This window comes from Triturus cristatus, chromosome 2_1, assembly GCF_964204655.1.
Source record: "Triturus cristatus chromosome 2_1, aTriCri1.1, whole genome shotgun sequence".
In the NCBI taxonomy this organism is placed as follows: domain Eukaryota; kingdom Metazoa; phylum Chordata; class Amphibia; order Caudata; family Salamandridae; genus Triturus; species Triturus cristatus.
Genome location: NC_140581.1, coordinates 1,174,753,100 through 1,174,778,731, shown reverse-complemented (window position 1 = coordinate 1,174,778,731; position 25,632 = coordinate 1,174,753,100). Strand labels below are relative to the sequence as shown.

Here is a 25,632-nt window from a genome sequence, read left to right as displayed (position 1 = left end):
AAACGGGGGGATTCCCTAACTACAGGGTGCAGCATGTCCTCAGACAAGCATTACCAAGGAACTTGACCTGGGCCTCCCCAGACTCTGGCAGCAGACACACCATACCAATTGTAACACAAAAAACTGCGTTTATTTGATTACCTGCCCCTGTGGTTCGCAATATATTGGCATGACGGCGAGACCAGTGAAGGTCCGGATCGGGGAGCACAAGAGTACTATCCGATGCAAGCGCACGGCAACGAGATTGCAAAGCCATTTTCTAGAAATGAACCACTCTCCAGAAAGTTTGCGATGGACCATCATTGAATCTAATCCACATTGGACAGCTGCAACACTATTTAGGCAGGAACAACGGTGGGTGTTCAAACTTAGAAGCAATAAAAGAGGACTCAACGAAGAGATACCCTGGGTCGATCTATCCCATTGAACTCTCACTATTAACATACCTTCCAGTACGAGTCACACATTATACTATGAACCACTATATGGCTCTAAGCCTTCCATCCCTCTACCATGAGTCCAGCAGCTTACTCCAGCATTTATAGTCCGGTTATTCTCTAACACGCGAATAGACATCTGCCAGAGGAAAAATGCAGAGTATCCCACTACACTTTTCTAAGTTATCTTAGTATGGGCAGCTCTGATACCTTACACTGCCACTATAGACATCTCTCTACAAAACCGCGAGTGAATCCTACAATGGAGTGATTCAACATTATACCCTGGCTTTTGTTATGTGCATATATGATGAAATTGCCTATGTGGTGCTTGGAAGATATGATGATTTTCTTCCCCCAATTTGTTCTCCATTCCCCCCCCCCCCCTTTTCAAGTAATTACAGTACCCCGTAGTTAGGGAATCCCCCGTTTCTGATATCATTGAACACTCAGAGGATATGTCATTCGGAGGGATTTCCCACTGGGTCACGAGCAGCTCTCGTCATCCCATACATCATCCAGAGTATTTTAGGATTTTGACCAATAGATATATTTATATTATTCAGAGGGGTACCAAGATCCCCGTGTTCATATTGGTCTTACCCACACTAAAAAGTGTTACCCTTAGTTATCCACAGACTAACGCTCCCATTTGAGGAGGTATATTACGGACCCCCCGTTTTTCTTCTTTTATACGGCGATATAGCATCTCTGCCGACTTATTCCCCCTTTTTTGACAATAGGCTCCCTTTCCCCGTAACCACTGTAAGATGGCCGCTTCCGTCTCCACCCAGGTGATTCTTCCCTACCTCACGTAGCGGGATTACGTCATCACCCACGTCCGGCGACTTCTCCCGACAGCGGTATTTATTTTCTACACTTCCCCGGATATAATGTCCCCGGCAGTACTGCAGTACGGGTAGGTTTCCCGTGTCGTGAGGAAGGATCCTTAGTAAGTACCACCTCGCCCTGTCCTACATCGCTCCAGAGAGCACTTCTGGATTAAGGTACCACTAATGTTTGGTTTACTTTGTTTGTTTGTATGTAGCCTCACTCCGCGGTACGGCTGACGGAGCCCATCTTCGATTCGGGGAGGGTAGGCTCTCTCTTTTTTGTCTTTTTTGTTATTTTTTGTCAGTTTAATTACGTAAGGTTTTGCGATTTATGGATGTGTGTTTGGCATGGCATGAACACCACATCATGTGACCCTTATTGGAGTCACCCACTACTCGCGATACGCTTGAGTTGCACTTGAAACTCCAAACTCTCCGGTAGGAGTCTCTACCCTGTTCCTCTTCCCCCGTAGGAGTAGGCGCAGTCACCAGTACCTTTCTAGCCACAGGTGAACCGTATATCGATCATGTCCCGGTTCCCCTTAGAGATGTACAATCCTATGGTGAGTGTGTGAATCATATCGGCACGCCCACCCTTTTGATTGTCTCTCACTTCTTTTTTTGCACCATAATTACAGCGATCTAAGGTGCACATCCTCTGCACTGTCCCCCACGCCACCACTACACCGCGGCGGCACAGAACATTAAAAGATTCCATGATCACTGCATTACACTATGATCACTACCGTGTTGCAGCACTTTTACGTGAGGCCACTCTGAGCACCACTATTAAAATGCATGAATATTGAGACGTGCACACATCCGCTGCATGTTTCATGCATGTGGCACTTGGGCACATAATGTGCGCTTGTGTTTACAATTCTGTAAACGAGTACCATATAGAATTGATATGTTACTATGTTCTTCTTCTTTCTTGTTTTTCTTCCCCCTCTCCCTCATTGTGTCTCCTTTTAGGCTGAGGACAGGACTTGCGTATAATAACGTGTCCCAAGACATAACTGTCAAACATACCTGACTTACGTTACACATGGGAATACGGGTTGTTTCTTCCTGTTTCCCGTTGGTTAGTTTTCTATATGGTCCTGATGAAGCGCTCTGGGATCCACTAGGGACCACTTCATAGCGCGAAACATGTCGACCCCTTTCTAAAAACACTCCAGTTACACACTACACGGGTTGAGAGAAGCGGGATTCTATTTGGTCTTGTTTCCCCTCTCCAAGTGGCACTACTGTGCATCTCCATCCCCGTGGTTTTTTACTCTGAACCAGGGGTCCTCCGAATAAAATTACTAGGACTTCTTGGCTCATTTTAAATTGCACTCACTACCACTCCCCACCCACATACCCTCAGACACAAATGCGGCAACTCCTGAAAAGATCTCCGCCAGAGAGCCCCTGAACAGGGCCCGTGAGGGACTGCAGCGCCACCCCCACGAGGAGCAATTTTGCCCAATGATGATGCTATACACTCGCAAGGGTGTGTGAGGGCACCACGTACCATACATAGGAGTACTTTCTCTCCTCTCCGCACCCTCACTTATTCCATGGAGACACTTTCCATTATTTACAGCTTATCTGCCTGCTGTAATTCCCTTTCTTTGAAGGAACTGACACCATCCATTGTTACTATGTACCACTTTTAGGCGCATTGGTTCAGGACCTCTTTCTAATTAGCTCCTTGTCCCCCTTCTGCTCTCTGATTTGGGGTTTATCCATATATACACGAATCAGCAGTAATATAAAAGCTAAACCCTTCTTAAACACGGATATGGTCCAAGCTCATCATTTGCAGGGCCTGAAATTGAATGGCTGCCCATTGACGATTGTACTTTTGAATGTCTACTTTAACTGCAAGGAATCGCCTAGACACTGCGAGATGAGAGCTCTAGTGGATACACTTGAAGAGTTGTTAACCAGTCAGCCGAACTGTGGGATTATAATAGCTGTGGATTTCAACGCTCTAAACCTGGGTTACAGCAACAGATGCAGTATTGCCTAAGGACCACGCTGGAACGCTAATGAATACATTTCTAAACACGTACAGATTAAAGCCAATACAAACGCTTCTATCTCCCAACTCAGCCATGAATAAAGACCTACAGGGGAAAAGTAAATCTTCAATTGACTATATCTTTATGTGCAATCGCCTGTATGAAAAAGTGATAGAAATCCAAAAACCTGTGTTGCAGACCAGTGATCATCTTCCACTGGCCACAGTTATCACATTACAAATGGCCAGTCTTCCGCACATCTCCCTTTTGGGTCATTCAAATGTGGAGGAAACTCATGCACTTCTGAGAAGATTAAAATGGAATAAAATAGATACATCAGGTCTATTAAACTGGAAAAGTAACTGGTCCACACTCGCTAAAGATTTCACAGTAGGCAATGTCTCTGAGAATTGGACAAAAATGGCGCCGGAGGTGTACCACCTTTTGTTAGGTAGCAAAATAAAACAACATCAAGTTTCCGGAGAAAGAGTACGCTGCCAATTTCAACCCAGGTGCAAAAAAGTGGAACAAAGTAAGCGGGCCTTGAGACAAGCCAGCCGCATTCACATGCGAGAGGGAAACGACAAAACATTGCAAAACCAACTGTTAGCAAGGAAAATACACAGGAAAAATGTATGGGACTTTAAAAGGCAACAGCAAGATTCTCAATGGCTGTATATTTTCAGCCTGTTGACTCCAAGCAAACAGGCTGAATTTTGGTCCTATATTAATAGGCTGTTCGGGCATGGCCATGATCGGTGTAATGGGTTCGCCAGTAACACATGGATCACCCATGTGACTACATTGTATTGAAGTGCACCAAATCAGACTCCATTGCATCACCAACGTCTCTTCACCAGCACTAGCCTGCCCAACATTCTTCCTCCAACCACTGATGAAACAACGGAATCCTCTGACGTAGGGAATCATGTGATAACAATACTAAAAAAACATCAGAAAGGATGGGGCTCCAGGACCTAACGGCTTACCGGGACATCTCTTCAAAGAAGACTGACTTTTGGGGAACCATACTTACGCCACTCTACCATTATTGCTTGGCTAATTCAACGATTCGGGAAGACCGGAAAGGCTCTTTGCTTAAAACTATTCATAAAAAGGGCGATACTGGAGATCCATCGAACTATAGGCTGATTGCCCTCTTGGATTTTGAGGCAAAAGGCTATGCAAGCCTCCTTTTGCAAGACCTGCAAGATTGGGCCAACGACAATGAAATCCTACCAGCCTATCAATCCGGCTTCAGGCCAGGAGCGTCAACACTGGACAACATCTTAGCCCTCACTTATCTGGTAGAACAATCCACTCACAAAAAGCAGCCACCACTCTTCGCAAGTGTTGTGGACTATTCTGCAGCATTTGACTGCGTTAATCGGAGCCTGCTGTGGCGGAAATTACAAAACTGGGGGATTCTGGTGATGCTGCTGAAAGCAATTCTCGCTCGTTACACTGGGACTTGGGTACGGGTGAAACTATCGATGAATTCAGCAACTAAAAAGATCTACACAGACCGAGGGTTAAAACAAGGCGGTGTATTGGCGCCTTTGCTTTTTAATCTATACACTGCATACCTTGACAAAACAATATCTAAAGCCAATCTGTTAACCCCCCCCCCCCAAAAGTGGGTCAACTAGACTATTTTGAATTCAATATGCAGATGACATGGTGCTATTGGATCATACCAAAACAAGTATGCAAAGAACGTTGGATGCACTAAGCACCTTTAACAACGAAAATAATTTAAGAGAAAACGCAGGAAAGACCAAGGTAGTAATAATCAGGAAGTATGCAAACTCAAACAACAATGGAGAATGGGCAACTTGGAAATAGTAATAACCAAATATAATTATTTGGGGGTTTGGATTATGGGTAACGGGAAGTCCACAGCACATATTGCATCTGTCGAATCAAAAGCTAAGGCAGTGACGTATGCCCTATGTAAATTGAATTCCAAACTAAACAGCCCGACAACCGAGCCCATCAGCAAGGTTATAAGAGCTAGGCTACTCCCCTCAATCACATATGGCCAACTAGTATTCCCCGCGGCATCAATTAACATCATGGAACGTGTCAACTGCCGAGCATTCAAGCAGATCTTTTAGATTCCAGCCCACGGCCGGAATGCTTTGGTACGACTTGAATTTGGGCTAAACAAAGTTACGAGCATTGGGCATCGATTGTTCGGACTATCGAGGAGTCTGTGCGGCACTGCCGCACACAATGAAAGAAACTCTGAAAGAAATTTTTATGAAAGGCAATAATTCATGGACCAACAGCCCCCTGACTGCCTGCACTGAACTACACCTTGATATGACTAATTGGCAGGATTTTATTCACCAACCTGGAATTTTGAAATCTATTTTGAAAAAACAAGTCAGACTATTATCCAAGGAAGATGACATGAAGGAACTGGAATCCTCCAGTAGTAACATTAGGATATTCGCTAGCTCCTAACATGATCAATTGAGGCAGCCATACCTTGATGCCGCCTTGAATAAGACAATTTTAAATCTAATCTTATCAGTGAGACTTATGGTATTGCCGATAAAAGATATCAATACTCGCTGGAAATCATTAGAGGGAGTTACTACTGGTAGACTGTCACCAGTACGAGGAATGGATGGTTCACTTGGTTTGCATATATCACTGTTTGATTCCCGCACGTTGCACTTTATTGAAACCTCGGTTTTTAAAATATGGCACACGTATTTGCACAGGTGCCAAGAAACTTCTTTTCAATTTGGAGATCCCAATGGAACTGGCCAGACTAGTGAAATTTGCACATCAGGTAAAAGAACTTTTAGGCAAAGTCTCAGTCACGGACTAGAATCAGATTACGGTTTTAATATATATGGTTTAAATCTCTTTTATCCGTTGCACATTGCTTAAGTGTTGTGACTCTTAGATATGTCTTGTTCATGTTTTAATCAGGATTATTAGATCTGTTAGTTTTGTATTACTTAGATTGGAGAAAGTGTGTGTGTGCGGAGATATTTTTGCCCAATTTCTTGGTAAAAAAAATGTATTAATTGATACAATAAATGTATTAATTCATTCATACAGAAAATTAATCCAAAGACATTTTGTGGTGAAAGACAGAGAGGGAAGGTTCAATGTTGTGGCTCCAGATATGAAACTGGAACAGAGTATCCAGAGATCACAGAAAAACTCCAAGGGAATTGTTGGTCAGACACTTAAAAGTGAATATGTTGCTCAGTGGCAGGTAGTTTACTATGAAGTCCTCTCTATTTGCAATGTTTTCAGAGATGACAAATTCAAAATTAACGGCCCATCGTGAAACTGTTCCTCACCATGAACCTGTGAAAAAGAGAGGGGAATGTTTTAATAAACATGCTGACGGCCTTCTTCATTTCATACAACAGCAAGGAAACCCTTTTGAAATGACAGACTGTGCAACTGCACAACTTTGTGACCAAAAATATGTAGATAACGATATAGACATGTCCCCTAGATGTCTTGGAACATGGATCGAAACTATACGCAAAACAGAAGCAGGGGAGATTTGCATTACAAGAGAAAAAGCGATTTGACCATCACTAAAGCTAAACTTCCACGCTTTAATTGCCATAGTAAGAGTTTCGTCCAACCAGCCACTACAAAACAGGTTACAAAAAAAAAGAACTTCAGCAAGCACATACAGAGACTGATGCCGCAAAATAAAGTTGTGGATTTATCAAGGACATTCTGTCTATGATTATCTTCAAACAGATATTGATGGGGTGCTAAAACCTATGAAATTTTCAAAGCCTCTACCCTCGGAACTTCCACATGCAGGTACTTACATAACTTGAGTTACAAAAAGATGTCCCTGTAAATTTGCTTTTCTCAAATTGACAACATTCTGCAAATGTACCACGAGCAATTGCGGAAACAAATTAAGTGAACTATGAAAATGTGCCTAAAACAGGAGTGCTAAACATAATTTTTTCCATATGCAGACAATAAACATTGTTTGGTGTATACATAAAAGAATTAAAAACAATTATTTAATTTCCATATATGTCTCTTGTTTGGAAAATGGCGGAAGAGTTACTCTGAGGAGTTATTTTCTGTCTCTATAGAATACACAACCTCCAAAACCTATGTTTTGACACGAATATGAAGTACATAGGTCTCGTGGTGCTTGAAATATTACATCACTACAACCCATGCAACATTTTAAAAAATGTCGTCCAGAAAAATTCGGCCCGTATCAGCAACGTGTACCCAAGCTAAATTGCTTCTCTAATGATCCAAAAACACAAATCAAAAATGAAAATCTCTGGGCGACAATTTTTAAACGGAGTTATATCAGGGGCCAGGATTAAGGTGGAAATGCAACTTCAAAAAGGAACATTTGAAACCACAACTTCAGTGTTCTTTTATTCAGGTCACCACAAAGGATACCATGAAGCAGACTTCTTGGATAATAGCTTTGTTCTTTTCTTCTTCATTTGAAAGTAATCTCTGTGTTAGATAAAAAAAAAAATTATAAAGCAAAATGAGGACAGACTTCAGTAAAGAGATCCACAAAAAGCCATGAAAAGAACTATTTCACCATTACCGACTGATCCAAACAAATAATGAACATTTTCTAATTAAAGCAAGCCAGCCATCCCATAAATGTCTTGCAAACAATGAGATACGCAAGGGGGGTTTAAAAAAAACTAGTCAGCTGTAAACCACAAAACAGGGGAAATTGAAGCAGGGTGAAGGATAAAGCCAGATAGTATGTTGCAAACACAATAGAGATTGAAAGAGCTCAAGGTTGGGTTGATCGACACATACGTCTACAGGTTAAAGGAAAGGAGATTGCTAATTTACTGGTTATTAGTTGTCCTTTAACGTGTAGGCGAAATACATGATACAGTAAATTATAGCAATGGAGGGTGGGGTCGAAAGGAGAATAAGAGTGTGATGTGCTTTCTGCTGCTGGATCCTTAACAGCATATACAGTGGATCAGGGCCCCATCAGTGGGATGTTGTCAAAGTGGTGCTGGGGTCTGGACTGCTAGCGGTCCTCGCTGTCATAGACAAACAAAAAGGCACTGGAGACGTTGAGGGGTGCACTGTGGCGTTAGAAGCAGGAACTGTGATAGACTGATGGTTATGGATCAACAAGGCAACACCCATTGTTCCTATGGCAGACGCAGGGACAGTTGCCCTGCCAAAGGGAACTCTATTCAGTTCGGAAGGACAGACTGACAAACACCAGGTATTGGGGGCTCAGTAACAGGAGCTCATAACCCCATACAGCACACTTCAAGCAAAGAGGTAGGGGGTTAACATGATTCAGCCACCATTCTGCTAACAAGGAGTGGGTAATTTGCTGCAACCCTAATGGGCTATAAGAAAGCAAAATTTGGTCTTGAGGCACCTTTCCATACCAGCCATTGCTGGGGAGTCCAGAGAACATTAGGATCTCTCCCTCTCATTTGTTTTGAGGAGGTCCAGCTTGGACCTCTTCAACGTGGAATGGCTCAGGCCATTATTGGCACTGCAGGGGCTCTCCAAGTTCTTTTTGTTGAAGCACACAGATTAAACACCTGTCCCTCTTTTAGCTCTCAGAGCACCACCCACGGGTGTCACAGCACAACTTTTGAATTACAGATAGATGCACTATATCCTGCAGTGAGCCAAAGAAAATAGCCCAGGGAGCATCAAAAACACCACAGTGCTCCTTTGTTCAGAATTATACAACCGAAGTACAGCATACGTTAAAACTCATTCCAATTGATTAAATAGAAGCTGCCCCAGATGGGACCAAAGTATATGCTGATATTCCGGGCCAAGTTTGAGATACCGGATGGCACCAAGTCAATGATGCTGAATCAACAATGTAGTGGGATTGCAGATATCACATGATCATTAACACATTTATCCTTAAACTAATGTAATTAACAGGGTGATTTAGTGAGCCTCATACCCCTGCTCTGAAAGGAACATTAGTAATTAACAATTTTTTTCACAGTTGCTCTATCACGGCGGTCTTAATCCGGCAGTGGGTGAATCCTATTATCAGAGCATACCCCCTCAACCACAAGGCGACGAATGGAAATAATATTAAGCTATTTCAAACTTTGACTGGATGGAAGAAAGATTCTGCACGGAGATGGGGAGCTGGGGTTTGCTTTAGCTTCAGTTTCAATGTGGTTGTACGGATGGTCTAGATGAGATTTAGATGGTACATGAGAATGGTTTACGTGGAAACGTACACAGTGTTTTTAGAAGGGCATTTGAATTTAAACTTTACAAATTAGCAGAGCCAGTAATTATTCTTCTGTCTACAATTAACCAACAATGACATGGTCACCTGGATCAGTCCACTACATGTTTTACACAAACTTTACCATAGCTTTACATGTATCCAATATTTCACCACAGGGCTATGTGGGTGGTGAGGAGGAGGGAAAAGGAGAAGAAAGCAAGTGGCACACACCAGGACAGGCCTTTCAGTCTCTTGGTACACATCACACCTTAGCGCATCCCCTATAATCCAGCCATCTCGATGCTAAAGTGCATGCACTTCCAGGTCGCTCAAGCTCAAAGAGCCTTGGCTATGGTTCCCAAAAATCATGAACTTACAGGATCAGCCTCTGCTTTCACAAACATCATTCTCCACTTCAATGCAATGAGCTGTTCCTATATACTTTTTCTCCATGGTTGGTAGGTGTGTACTTTCAGATTTCGATACTAAATATCTTGTTGCCAATCATTAGATCTAGAGAGCAAAGCCCAAGTTTATTTGAGCATTATCTACATAAGCAGAGATTAAAATTTTTACTCGTGTGTCCCTCCATCCCTGAAGCATTACTGGAATCTGGGGACCACCAATGAGTCATTATTGGATGCTGGGGACACCCCGCATAAGCAATTTCTACGATCTGAATCTCAAAACAAATGCTGAAATATTTAAATATTTTGTTTCACCCAATCAAACGTAGAAACAGTATTTTCCATTTTAAATTTTGCTTCTTTTTCTATATATACACCTTATTAATTTTAATATCTTAATTTCAGTATTATTTACTTCAGTAAAACAGTTGTGGAACCCCTGAGTAGGCCTTGCGAACCACTGATCTATATTATTCGGGCTACGGAAATAAAAGTACTGTAGTATTAGAGAGGTCATTTTGCAATAATGCATATAGACTATTGTAGATCTCATTCCAAACTACCAGCTTGACACTGCAATCACCACTGTGCAGTTATAGTTGGGACCTAGTTACCATAAGAAACAGATTTTTGGTTTTGGTAAAATCTTTGGTACTGTAATCTTCATGAAACTCTGAATTTATTATGTTTTTTTTTTTTTTTAAAGTTCATCCACCCAAGCTGTTTCCAGGATAAGTTCAAGGTGATCTGTAAAGCTGGGACCAAGAAAAAGGAGGAACTCCTAAAGAGCAATTCCCCCATGCAATATTCACAGGGCATTTTGAACAGCGCTCCAGCCCAAACAGCTGAACAGAATTACACCAAACTTGGCAGAAAGCTACATTTTAAGCCAAACAGTGTGCTAACTATAACTCGCGCGCCCGCAATCCACTGCTGATGACGTCACATATTACATCACTCATGACATGGTCAGTGGCATCACTCATGACATCACTGATGACATCATCCTTGTGAGAGAGTGGCGGTCGCGCGAGTTATAGTTATCTGAACTAACTATAACGGGGGAATTTCATTGGTTTTTTACGAGTGAAATATCCACCTAACTATAACATGTGTGAAACCTATGGTTTTTTAAGTGAATTTGCAAGGTTTTTTAAATGCTAATTCCTAACTATAACGTGTGTGAAACCTATGGTTCTTTCAGTGAATTTGTACATTTTTTTAAATGCTAATTTATTTATGTATTATTTTTTATATATTTATTTTACAATAAACTACGTATTAAAAATGTTGTGGTTTTTTTGGTTTGTCACCGTGCGCGCACCCCCGCGATTTCTGCCTTCGGGGTCCTTCAGGGACCCCCCGACAAAGGCTAGGGGGTCAGGAACTCTCTACCCTGCACCCTTTTCACGTACGCCACCTTCCTTTTACACTCTCGCACTGAAAAAAAACAAAATGGCGGCCGACACTTCCTGATTTCGACCGATTCGAACGTTGACTAACATGTAACCACCAATCAGAATTAAGCTCGCGCACGTTAGGGTGCTCGCACGGTGCGCGCTTATGTATATGTATATGCTTTTAAATGCTATTTCCTCAGGAAATACTGAACAGATTGACCCCAGACCTGTAAAAGGCACTTCCCTGACCTGAGGACTACCTCTCTGCCATATTTCAAGTAATTCTGTTCAGCCGTTCGGGCTGTACCTTCGACTAAAGGTCCTATGGAAAAATGCATGGGGAATACGCGTTTTGGGACCCCCCTTTTTTCTCGGCCCCCGCTTGACGATTCACCCCGAGACTTTCAGGGTAGGAGCTGAGCGGAGCGCCCCATTAGTTTTGAAAATTTCACGAGGATTCGTCATCCGGCGCCAAAGTTATTCAAAATAGAATTTTCAGGTTTCCTATGGAAACACGGTCCTAACTATAACTATCTACTGGCGACCGCCAGTAGATTATATATATATATATATATATATATATATATATATATATATATATATATATATATAAATAAAACACTCTGGTATCCTCTACACGAGGATAGAACACTAATCAAATACAGTTGCAAAGTATCAAATGTAAGTAGCACAATACACAGGACTGCTGGGGGAGACCAAACCATATACTAAATATGTGGTATAAGAACCACAACTCTGGACCAGACCTCGTCTAGAAGGTGTAGAATCACTAGGACCCCAAGGAACCACCCAAGGTGAATGGGTAGGGACCCCATGGAGGACAGGTGCAGTGCGAGAACACGACCGCGTGCTCCGTACAATTCAAGGGGAAAGTCGCGGTTGGAAAATTGGAGATTAAGGACCCTTCCCAGCAGACTGCGAAGAAAACCCTTGGAACTTAAGAGTCTGAAGAGCCACCCCACCTGTGGATACCTGTGTACCAGGGTTACCTATCCCAGAGGAGCCGGGAGCATAGGCACGAAGTGGCGTTGGAAACCCTTGTCGTTCTCTATGGATATCGACAAAGAAATGCTGCTGCTGGAAGTACGAAAAGTGTCTGGTGGAATCCAAACGTGGATTCTAGATTAGAAGAACCTGAAAGTAGAGGGGAAAGAGTCTGGGTCACTTTGAAGTGACCAGGGGCTCGGTAGATAAATGCCCAGCGATGTCAGGTGCTTCAGGTGTGATGACACTGATCTTGACTTCAGCTGCAAGGACCAGGAGACGTCTAGGACGACCAGGAGCCGGAGGCGAGCTGTCCCACGAAGGATGTAGAGTGCTGAGGGGTCAGTGTCCGGCAAGAGCACCAACAAGCCTTGGCATCGGCAACCAACATAGATGGTCAAATTCGGTGTCAATCTGGCCCAGCAAGGACCAGGAGACTCACCACAGCAAGGGGAGTCAGGGCAGGCCTGGAGCAACCAGGGGAGCCCAAATAAAGGAAAGTTGACCCTCAAGTGGACCCACAGACCAAAGGCACAGGAGTCGCAAGGGGACCTCAGGCGGTGTCACAGGATACCAGCTAGCAGGGCACAGAGTGCAAAGATGCCGGAGTCCTTCTCAGAAAAGATGCGCTGGGGTCAGGGCTACAAATGGCCCAAAGCGCGGAATTGTTGCACAACAACAAGCATGCGCAGCTGCAAATAAACGCGGTGCACAGGGGTATGGGTATATGGTCCCCACGAGGGATATCCGCCATAAACTCAGTGAGAGGGCAGCTCAAACTCGGAGACCTTCAGAAACCCACCTTCTGTGTTGCTGGAGCCTTCGGAGTCTGCAGGAGCTCAGGGACAGAAAACCGGTCAGATGCGTTACGGTGCCTGCATTTGCAGGGGAGTGACTCCTTCATCCCAAGGGAGATTCTTCTGTTGTCTTGGAGGTTCAAAGGTTCCTGCCTGTATGGATCACGGACCTGGGGGCGGCGAGGGAAGACTAAGTCGAGCCCAAGAGGTCTAGCGAAGTCCAGCGTGTCCAGACGGTCTAAGTGTAGTGGTATCTTCTTGCTGTATCTTGTCCATGTAAAATCTAATGTCCTGTAGCCAGGTAAACCATTTTATACCCACGGTAGAGGGTTGGACAGATTCTAGGGACCCTCCTAGGGGAAGGACAGGACAGAGGGGTGGCTACACCAATGTCCTTTGTCCAGTTTTGTGCAAGAGCAGGAGCCAATGGCTCCCAGAACTGGTTTGAGCTGTACTATGCACAGGGACACCAAATGTGCTCCTCGTGCAGACTTTCTGGCACTGAGACAGGGCACCCACCAAGCCCCAATACACTAAATTCTGTCTGGGAGATGGTCACACCTCCCTGTGACAGGATACCTATTGTCCGACCTTCCTCTGCTCAAGCTTGGCTCAGAAGCAGGAGGGCAGACTCATGTCTGTGGCTGACAGCATCCATTTTGTGCTGTAAGGCTCGTGAAAGTTGGTATTGGCAAACTTGGGTACCCCCGGAACTTCAGTTCTGGGGGGGGGAAATCATACCTCACACACCAGTTATACTGGTGTGGAGGTATGATTCCAAGGTGTTTGACACCAAACACGACATACTTCGTTGCAGTCGTTTGAGATAGCATAATTCACCTCTACCTATATGTCTGGTAGTATCACATACAGCCCGGGAGAATGGTCTCCGAAGACTGCAGAAGGGCCCTGCTCATGCAGGAGCACCCTCTCACGTAAAACCCAGCACCCTGCCTTCAGGATTGATAAGGCCTGCTATAGGGGTGACTTATAAAGTTTTACGTGTAGTGATATATATAGATATAGTGAACCTATATCTCTCGTAAGTGGTGCAAGCACCAGCTTACAAAGGCTGCACTAGCAGACCTGAGGTTCCATTTTGCATGGCCTCTCATGGGTGGCATAATACATGCTTCAGCCCATGGGAGGCCTCCCAGGTACCTATGTACCATATACTAAGGACTGATAAGGGTACCCCACTATCCAATCTGGATTTGTACCAAAGTACATACATGTCAATTTAAGGGAGAAAGCAGATAGGCTGGGGTCCCAGCCAGACTAGTCAAAACAGTGGGTGCAAAAAGCAAAAAGTGGGGGTAAACATAAGAAGCAGATCCTACTTTCCTACACCCTTATCATGCACTGCTTATGACCGCTCATATTACATACATTACTCATGACATGTTAATGACATTTTTGATGACATCACTCATGACATCTCAATGACCTCACTAATAACATCAACCACTAATCTTCTGTTCAAGTTACTCTAAAAAATAAGTACAGCCTTAGAAATATATATAAAAGTACTAAATGGTGCAAAATCATGCAAAGCATAAATGACAAAGTTTTGGGGTGAACTGTCAAGAAGAGACCAAGAAAAAGCGATACAGCAAAAACAGCTTAACAGAATTACATGGCATTTGGCAAAAAGCTAGATCATGATCCAGAAAGTGTGATTTTTATGATTTGATGAAAATTGGATCAGTAGTTTTGGATAAAGTTCAAAATGTATGTATATTTGGTGACACAGTACCCTCACGGTACTTCTGCAGAGAACGGCAAGCACAAAACATGAGATCTGATTAGCTGGTACGGTACTTTCTTGTTACTAATGCAGTACAGCGAGGTCCAAACTCGCAACCTGATTGGCTGGCCACATATTAAAGAGAAAGTTGCATTCATCGTTTCATAACTCCGGGAAGGCGGGGGGGGTAGTCCCCGGATCTTAATAACAAATACAGATATGGAATAAGGGGGCAGGGTAGGGGTACTCTGACTCCCTGCCCCTTGTGGAGGGAGGGGGGGGTCAATTTCCAAAGGGAGAGCTCCTGGCAGCAAATTAATGCATTTTTTTTTATTTTTCACAGAACTACGGCGATACTCAAGGCACCCTGTGTAATTTTGCTGTTATCCCTACACCCCAAAAAGCGGCCGGTCTTGTGGCACAGCAAGAAGAAAAGGGTTGTCGAGCAACAGGTTCTTAGCTGCCCGTGAGGAGTCGGGTACAGGGCATGACCATAGGGCAGGCCCTGCAGCTAATCCCAAGATGCATATATCAAAAGGCTGTGTGTGGGTTGGCTCCCTGGTGTGGGTTGCTGGAAGGCTGGAGTCAGAAGTGGTTGGAGGACCTGGCCTATGCTGCACACGGAAGAAGAGGTTGGCGGGGGAGTAGGTGTTTGACTGGGCCCAGGGTCCAACTTCAGTAAACAATAACTGGTGAATCTTTGTGGTTTACTGAGTTTAAAACGTTATGCTTTAACTGACATTTTTGCCTAACTAGAACGTCACTTTAACCTTTGCTTTCTTCAGTAAATATATATATTACATGTTGCTTTTATGTTGGTTGTACTTTTCTTATTATTTTAATGGAATGGGACAGGTGTTCTATATGCAATTTATGCATATATTTGGATGACTGGGCTACTTTCATAGACATATACGATATCTGTCTCTTTCAAGAGACGTGGTTGGTGGAACCTGCTTTTCGTGAGGGGTATGTGAACTTTTGTGTGCCAGCGGATAGAAAGGAAAGGGGGCGACCGATGGGAGGATTAGTTATTTGGGTTAAACAGAAACTAGGTTGCAAAATACGTCAACTACCGAATCTCAACAAAGACATATTGGCGGTGAGGCTCTGCTTCCCATCAGGTGGTAATTTAGACATTTACAATGTGTATGCTAGAGGCCTCCCTATTAGCCTGATTGACTCTATTCAAAAAATTATGGGCAGGTTAGTCCTTTTTAAGATACAAGTCTGGATTGATGAAAACAACATCTTGAGTCCATTACAGGCGGGTTTTCGTAAGAAAACTAGCACAATAGATCAAGTTTTTCAATTGGTAAACCTGTATTGGCGATCTGTGGTCCTGGGGAAGGGGTCCTTATATGCAGGGTTTGTGGATCTGAGAGCAGCTTTTGACCTAGTTCCACGGGCCAAATTATGGCAGGTCCTGAAAGACCTTGGGATGGCTCCTGAGCTATTGACTCTGATCGTCCGCTTGCATGAGAACACTTTTGCATGGGTGCGGTGGGGGCTACAGGGGGAGGTTACTGAAGCCTTCCCCGTTGAACGAGGAGTGTGGCAGGGGTGCGTAATGGCGCCCACCCTGTTCTCACTCTTTGTCAATGGGGTGGTGGATTACCTCTCTCTGTGCCCCACGGATGCCCCGGCATTGGATGGCATTAGCATCCCTGTCCTCATGTTTGCGGACGATACCTTAATCATCTCTAAGACTCCCAGTGGCCCGCAGAAAGCTGTGTTGCGTTTCGAGGATTTTTGTCGCCGGCATGGGCTGGAAATAAATACAGCCAAAACCAAGTTCATGGCGTTTAACGAACATGGATCCTTTAGAGGCAATATAGTTATGGATAATGGTCCCCTAGAACAGGTGGATGCTTTTACCTACCTGGGGGTAACTTTGCAAAGGGGCATGTGCTGGAATCGCCATATCGATATGGCTGTTTTAAAGCACCAGCAACAAGGCAGTTGTCTACTGCAGAAATTCAAAAGCTCACAAACGAAACCTATTCGCCCAGCTCTGGAGATCTATGGGATGAAGGTATTGAGTTCGGTCTTATATGGAGCCGAACTCTGGGGCTTTGAAAACACAACTCGGTTGATCAAGGTGGAAAATGAGTATCTACGCAAGTTGACAGGTGTCCCACAAAGTACCCCTTTAATTCCTTTATTATGGGATCTAGGGAAAAAAGGGGTCAAAGACTTAGTAAAATTGCGCCCACTGTTATATTGGCGTAGAATATGGACTATGGAGGAATTGATGCATTATGCTCGGGGCCTTATGGATATCATCAATAACGACCCCTTCCATAAAATAAAATGGCTGCGGGAGATCAGATCAATTTAGGGAATATGGGAATGTCTGAATTGGGGAATAATCCCCAAAATGCAAGTTTCCCATCTCAAAAGATTATGAAAGCAAGATATTGGGAAATGGTGCATTATGCATCCATGAAGGAAAAGCTTTCTACAAATCTTACGGGTCGGTTTTTTTAAATTAAAAATGCACCTGATTTTGAAGAATATTGGGATGCAATTGAAAGACCCTATGACCGTAAATTATACTTTCAATTTAGGATTGGTACATTACCAACTAGACAGTTTACGGGGAAATGGGATGGGTTCCAAAGTGATAGATGCCCCTGGTGCCCGGGTTGGATGTCCCCAATATGTTGCACCACGCCGGATGTGGATCAAACCTATTTGTAAACTTATGGCCACACGGAGATATGTTGATGCTTTGAGAATTTTAAGGACAGACCCGAAACTTACAATTGCAATTGCTATGGCGAAATTTTTGCATTGGGCCTGGACAATTCGAATCAAATTACTTTCCTTGCCCAGAGCTTAACTGCAAAGTCCTCTGTTTCCTGTTGTGATGAATTGACACCTTTCACCCACTAACCATACATTAGTTACTGGTACGTTTTAGACATGATGAAATTGTATTGTATTATATTTAGTAAATGAGATTTTTAGATATTGTGTTTTAAACCTATTCTTCATGAGTTATATTATTGAATGTAATACTTTTTTTTAACTGTGTATGGAATTTGATGTATTTATGAATGACTGATGTATTTTATAGATATACTTTGATGACTCAATTGTTGAATAAAGTTTATGATAAAGCATATATTTATCTTACAATATTTCACTCACCACTAGTTTTTAGCCCCATAAACTGTGCTACTCGTTCTACCGTTATGGAACAGACAGTCTGCAATGTCCGTTTAGAATTAGTTGTCTGTTCGTTGTACTGTGACACCAAGTTGACATAGCTAAACAGTTGGGGCAACTAGAAAAGTAAACAGAACATGGGAAAGGACAAATCCATACTAACTTTGCTCCACACTCTTAATTGTAAGCAAGTTGAAAGTTTCAGGAAGCACCTAGTGATGTTGAACCTTTCTGATACTTGGTGAGAAATACACCAGTGTCTGAGAATATGCCTCCTCACCAATTTATGACTTGGACACCAAATTAAAAATGTTCTTAAAAGCAGTGAGTCTTGGAAACCAAACACACAACTCCAAATAACTAACACTAACCTTCTCAGATCACAAACCCTTACGAGTGGCCTTGAACTTTGGCAGAAAAGCCAGTGATACTCTCACTGAGGCTACATATGTAAGGAACCCAGGACAATTATGTCAACACTCTGTAAAGTAAGGCACACTTAATTACAAGAGAGACCAAAATTATTTCAGGATACTGCAATAGACCTAATGCCACCATAAACACGGGTGACGTTTTGGAGACACCCCATCTGGGTTCTTGCTGAGCGGGAAATGCAGTAATACATCCAAAAAGAAAGTCAGATCTTCACTCAGTATCAGTACACATGAGGCAGTTTAGACATGGGAAGAGGGGTCACCATAAAAACAAGTTGCCTTCTTTCTGGCAGATACTCAAACTACAGATGCCTCACTTTTAGAATATCACCAGACTTGATATGAAGAATACTCCCAGCAATGCTCCTGTTGGTAGGAGGAGCCAATAAGGTTCTGTGGTTACTCTGTGCCGCCCGGAAGTGATGGAGCAGAGTCGGATGAATATAAGCACCACCTCTGCGCGTTGGACATCAGTATTTTGCATCTTTCTCCATCCACACCCCAAGACTTGGAACCTAGAATTAAGTCTGGAACCATATGATTTGATTTTTTTGATTTGATAAGTTTTATATAGCGCTGGCTAGACCCGGAGGTATCAGAGCGCTTTACATGAGATAAGACATTGCATCAGAACATTGTTACACAGTTACATCAGTTGCAGTTACAGTTGCATTTATCAGTATATGCTCTTTACCTGCGGGTTGACTCGCTGAGCTCTCCTTCTCAAATCAACGTAAAACAAGCAGCGCCACTAACTTTGCCCTCCGCCTTGGGAAGCAGATTGCAAAAATATAAATAGAGTGAACACTGTATCCCTAGCGGGCACCGCGCTGATTAAAGTAATAAAAAAAAAAAATAACGAAAAATGTCACGGGATGGGAACAGGAAACTAACGTGACTAAGCTTCTGATAAGAAGCTTGGTTGCCATGGCAATAGAAAGCTATTGTCACAAGATGGCGTCGGACTGTCTACAGTCCGACGGACACGTGCATGCGGTTTGCTATGGACAAATGGCAACAGCAGCCATGTTTGTCCATGCAGACCCGTGCATGAAAGCCCTCGGCAGAATCGATTCCAAAAGGTACTCACAATAGCGAGAGCAGCGCATGCGCTGCTTTCGCCAGGCGAGACCTAAAAAGATGAAACAGTTTGTCTGTAGTGTTTACGGCAGCAGTGCAGTGGCATGACCTGTATACATTTTGTTTTGGGCACAGTATTCTATAATTCACTGACTCCCCTTCAAAATATCTTAATTATTTATGACACATTGCTAACTTTGACTTCCTTATAAATTCCTTTCTTGATCTCAGGAAAAATAATTCAGGGGTTCTATCGGGAGGCGCAGCGCTTCAATTCATTACTATGGAAGGTTTTCTTCAGGAGTAAACTCCCAAACGTGCTTCACAAAGCTCAGTTTCACCACATTTTAAAACAAAGTATTTCTTGGGACCAACCCCTAAATATTAGTTACAAACGGTGTTTCGCCCCACTGCACTCACTTGGTCACTCAAGTCATATGCAAACAGGGGTATGCCAGATCTAGCTTCTAGAAATAGGATACCCTTATGTGATGGGGTCATGGTGCACCACAAGCAAAAGGCGCACCCGAGGCACGTTGGTGGAGTCGGAGAGGGGTGCTTGAATCTCACCTGCAAGTGGTTAATGTGGAATGTGGTCCAACAAGTATTGGTTAGGCATCAATGGTAAGTCTACACTACGAAAGTTCATGGTCGATACCTCTCACACCAGCTCTGGTCTGAGGCATGATATGCTGCACTGGGGCCATTTAGATATTATTGAGACCACTCCACAAAATGGAGAAGTGGAAGGGCGGTGAGGAATCTCCAGTTAAGTAGAGTATTACCCAAAAGAGTGTTCTCGAAGGTACTTAACGTGCTCTTCTAATTGATACTTCTAACTGCAGATTTCTCACCATTAGAAAGATACCACAACAGTGGTCTCACCCACATCCCAAGCTAGAAGATCTCCAGAACAGGCACCCCTCGAGTCAAAGCTGTTGTGGTGGCCTTGGCCATAGTAGAATGAGGCTGCAAACTTTCAGGGTTTGCTCTTTGGCCAGTGCTTAGAAGAGTTCTCCTTTGCACCACCTTGCCCTTCTTTGCCCTAGAAAATCTCACTAAGAGCTGGTCATCCACATGGTGGGCATTTGAGTGGTTAATCTAAAATCTTAATTTCCTCAGGGTCATGGTGAAGGTGTCCCTCCTCCGCCTTCAAGGGGTGAGGCAGGTCTAAACACAGGCAGAATGATTGACTGGTTAACACAGAAGTCACAATCTTAACTCAAACAACATGCAGGTATATTGGCAATGAGGAAAACAGTTTTTAATGTTAAGAACTTTAAGAAAAAGTTGTGCATAAGCTAAAATGGCGTGCACAGGAAAAATGTCAAGACCAAATTCAACTCCCATTGAAGCCTAATTAACGGTTTGGGGTACAACACATTCATCAAAATTGTTTATTTAAAATAATAAAAACATTACAAACGGAGAATTAAGGATGGTTGGTCATAAATCCTCCTACTGTTCACAGGCCCTTTCCTGCATCGTTTGTGGTCTGATTCAAATTACCTTGGTGTGGGCAGGAAGCCAGTCCAATATCTCCTGGGAGATACTTGCATTGCCTCGTGCCCAATGGGGTATGGATGCACGAGACATGACACTATATACAGTATGTGCTCTGGGGCAATTCCCTCACTACTGGATCTACCCGATGCCACATCAACCCCATGTTGCAGTTAGAAAAGATTGTGCTGCCCTGTGGCCGTTGTCTACTGCATTATATGCCCCTTATAAGGCACCAAGATCAGAAGTCGACACACAGTGGTGTGTCCCCGATGAGCATGGGATGGCCTTGGGAACAGGTCGGGCTTGCTCACATATATGCCCCGTCAATCTCCCAGGACGATTACCCATTGATTCCACCATTACAAGACCAGGGTGCCAAGCTGAGGGCACGGTGCCATAACATTCTTACCTTTATGGATCCATATCCAGGGTACACTTTCCTGCAATCCCGGGAAGGCAACTTCCTAATAACACTCACCACACAGGACCTCCTTTTATACTATCAAATTAGGGCCACTTGTCGTACTATCCATGATACTTTTCCAGATCAACCACTGACACTTCAGGCACTAGAACACATCCTTGCTAGCCCCTCCCCACATAAATGGATAACACTGCAGTCCAATGCTATGCAGCGCTATTATCCAATGGTGACCCCCAGATTTTGGAAAATGTGGGACGTAGATATTGGCCCCTCACTAACAGACTCCCACTGGTTATTCTGCTGCGGGCAGCTGGGGCTTCTTTCACCCAACTGCAGGCTGCAGCTAATGTACATTTAAATTCTTACATCACATTTATCACAACCCAACTTAATTACATAGGATGGGGCTATTTTCAGATCATGGATGCCTTCGTTGTGCCGCTCCACAGGCCTCCTTTATTTAACTATCACGGGAATGTGTCACAGTAACTGTTTTTTAGGAGGAAGTGTTTGATAATACAGGACATAACTGGACAGCAGGTCTGCTGTACACCACTGACTGGGTTACTGGGCTATGCTATGTCAAGGATGTTCCAGCGGCAAACCGCAGACTCATGGCTATGCTACTCCTTTTAGCTAAATGCAGGGTGGCCATGAATTGGGGCAGATGCCCGGTGCCTACGATGGAGGCCTGTTTGCAGGATTCGGCTTGTTGCTCCGAACAACTCTCATATCTCATACTACTGGGATTTAATCCTGTTACGGTCACGCCACTAGGATATATAGGAACTCTTGCTTGCCTATTTACACACAAGACACTCACCTGCCTCATCTCAATCGTTGATCTCACCCGTTGACACAAAGCTCACGTGCCATGCAACACCATTTTTAGTACATATAACACTGGATGGCCCGATGCTTGGCCAATCTCCCCTCAACACCTTGCCAGGGTTTTCCATTTCATCTGGTAGTGCTGGTCGCAGTCTCCTCATGGTGACTGATACAGTGACATGATTAGATGGGTTTCTTTTCTAGTCTCTTTGGTTGTGTAATTCAGGTCTTTATCTAATCTGATGCTGTGTTGACATTTATCGTCAGTTTTTCTTTCTCCCTTTCCCACCTTCCTGCAACGTACTCTCCCTTTGTATCAAGATTTTTCCTATTATGTGCATTGTCGATTTTACTGAATACACAACTGTTTGCATTATTCCTAAATGCCAATAAAAACAATTAAAAAATGGTTGGTCAGGTGAAGACAGACAAGTCTGACAAAGCAGACAAAGAACCTTTTACTGATACCACCACAAGAAGCGCTATATAAATGCAAACCTTTTTCTTTTCTCTATCCTTCTCAATCCAAATAACTGACTAACATATCCACCACTCAAATCACTTTCATATCATCACTATACTAATTCACCACTAATCCTTTATGGGTTCCAGAGTACCGTGCAACTCGCTGAAAAAGTGCTTTGACTCCTCATCAAGGGTAGTAAGCGCTATAAAAATGCAATTACAATCACCTTGCTAGTCTAAGGGGTCATAGCTAAGAGCACCACATCAGTCAACAAAATTATCCCAGTGCCCAGCGTAAAAATACTTAGTGGAAGGGCATCTTGCAAGAAGGATGGCATCGACCACCTCAATCAGCAAGTCAAACTCATAAAGTACCTGCAGTTCAATCTATACACAAAAAAGTGTAGGTTATGGAGGAGAAAGGAAGCAGGGCACTTTTGTTGAGACTGGAGGCAATCCCAAAGTGGAAGCCTGATCAGAGGACAAACACTTTGGCTCAGGAGCTCTTAACTTGGGCCCAGTCTGACTTGATCTTCGTAAGTACTCAATGCAGAAGAGGTAGTACAGGAAATGCATAGAAGAGTCAGCCCTTCCATTTCAGCATCAATGAGTCTTCTAATGAGACTCAAACGTGCAAAATTTTCGACAGAGTATGTTCTCAAAGTGCAGCAAATTGATCTAGCCCCCCCCCCCCCCCCCTCCCCTCCGTTGGCTGGCTAGCAGGATGGCAGGAAAGCTTTTAGGGCCAGTTTGATCACCCCATATTCCAGAAGACTGATATGGAGCTGCCTCTCTAAAACTGGTTATATGAGGACTAGTTGTTTTCATGATTTTATAGTAAAACATAGGCTTGGAACAGGTCAATGTGGGTTTGGGTTTAGAGAACGGCATCAGGAATGGATCACTGACTGAAGCGATAAACCCAGTGTCAGCACAGACCGACCTGGTGTGGACCTTGGTGCTAAAGTAGGAGTCAGTGCTAAAGTCTGTAAGATCCCTGTAGCAGTTCCTGAGGGGACACACACAAGCGGAAGTCCATCTATAGAGCCCTGCGGCTCTAGGGAGGCCACAGGCATACTAGACAGACTGATTTACACCAGAAAGTTGCACCACGGCCTCTTTGAAGACTGCTTTTTGCTTCGGGGTCAACAATCACCAGGAGAATTTAGTGCACCAGAAGCAAGAGACGGACCGGTTTGGATTCAGGAGACAATGTGGGAATGCGATTTCTATTTTGACATTCTTGCGTCAATAGTAGCAATGTTGTCCTTCTTAAGCTTGTGTACAGACCTAGAGTTCGCCGTACCAGAAGACTGAGCGGGAAGCAGACTTTTTGTGGAGTGACCTCATGACCAGGACTATGACCACTTCTTCTGCTCTGCCACAAAGTTTCATCCCCAAATCCCTTCTAGTGCATAACCAAGCTGCACTCGACTGATGAGGTGCAACTAGGGAGACACTGGTCTAGGGTTGCTTGTGTTCCGATGCAGAGGACCTGGTTTGGGAGTTCGGGCTGGACTGTTCCTACTGAAGTAGGATTATGGGTGATTTGCATATAGCTATATCTAATCTAAGGTGGCATTGTGGGTCAAAAGACTATGTACTGGGATGCTGCCCTGAGCATTTACCAGTGGCTGGGATTAATTCAAGCATCCCACCCATCACATTTTTGTATCTTTCATGTACGTAAAAGCGCAACTGTTGCCTTAGAATCATGGCTGGAGCCCAAGCACCACATGCATACCTTACGTGTATCCTGTAGCCCTGATGTAGCTCTAATTCCTCGTTTTTGTGGGTAAAGACCAGCATAGAAGGGTGTGGAAAGAAATGAACATAAGTCTGAGTGCAGAAGTGTTGTTAATATGAGGCTCCCTTCCATTCTCACTTATGGAGCGGTACAAAGTCAGAACAGAGCCTACAGACATGCAAGAGCATTACTGATCCAGTTTAACACTTGAGGTTATTCTAAAGGTGAGGAAGTTGCAGTAGAATAATAGGCAGAAAGCATTCCAACATTTACGTGTAGTAAATTTCAAGTATGGTTAATGCATTTATGTTGAATGGGTAACAAGGGCACATACTGATGAAGTCCCAGAAATACAGACCCGCAAATCAGATCTGGAAACCACCATTCAGGTGTTTGCAGAACACAACCACAGACTGAAATTATTTTCAATGACCATACTAATTGTTGTTTATTTAGAAAAATGTTCAATTTTAGTTTGGTCTGTACCAATAGAATGATTCAAAGTTGAGGACAAGCTAAGTAGAATCATCACAATAATATTTGTTAAGACTGATGGTTGTATCAGTCTAAAATCAAACAAAAAAATATTAAAAGAATAAAAAGTATATTATACTGGCATGTTACTTATGTTAAAAGATTAAATGCAAAAATAAAATTGTTACTCAAGCATGCAAAATGGATTTTAAATGACGGGCTGCAGGTGACATTGGACTACGAAGAGTGTTTAGCACACTACAAATATCAGTTGTCAAGCAAAACAGGAAATGAAAATACATTATACCCATATTTCCCAAGGAGGCCTTCAGATCTTATTATTGTGCTATTAAAAACCTTTTAATACAATTTGCAAAGCAAATATAGACGAATTAATACTGACTAACTGACTTTTTGACTAGATGTGGCACACTGCAGATGTTTTTAACAAAATGTAAATTATTTTTCATCTAAAATATTTCCATAATAGAGCCACATCTCCCAAGACCAGGCATCACGCTTTCAAGGGCACTAAATCGCAGAAACAAGATAAGCAGGGTACACAGTCACTCTTTTTTTCAATTTAAGAAATAACTTTAATCTAACATTGATTATTCATTCGAGGAAACATGGGAA

The 25,632-nt window shown here is 43.3% G+C and overlaps 1 protein-coding gene across 3 annotated transcripts in view; it reads right to left on the bottom strand.

Annotated features, from left to right (window-relative positions):
* GAK (cyclin G associated kinase) overlaps positions 1-25,632 on the bottom strand; it is a 1,898,577-nt gene that overhangs the window by 1,727,117 nt on the left and 145,828 nt on the right. For all 3 annotated transcript variants that reach the window (XM_085636622.1, XM_085636624.1, XM_085636623.1), the window contains exon 3: positions 7,705-7,764. In XM_085636622.1, the coding sequence (XP_085492748.1) occupies positions 7,705-7,764 (60 nt within the window). The remainder of the gene's footprint in view (positions 1-7,704; positions 7,765-25,632) is intronic.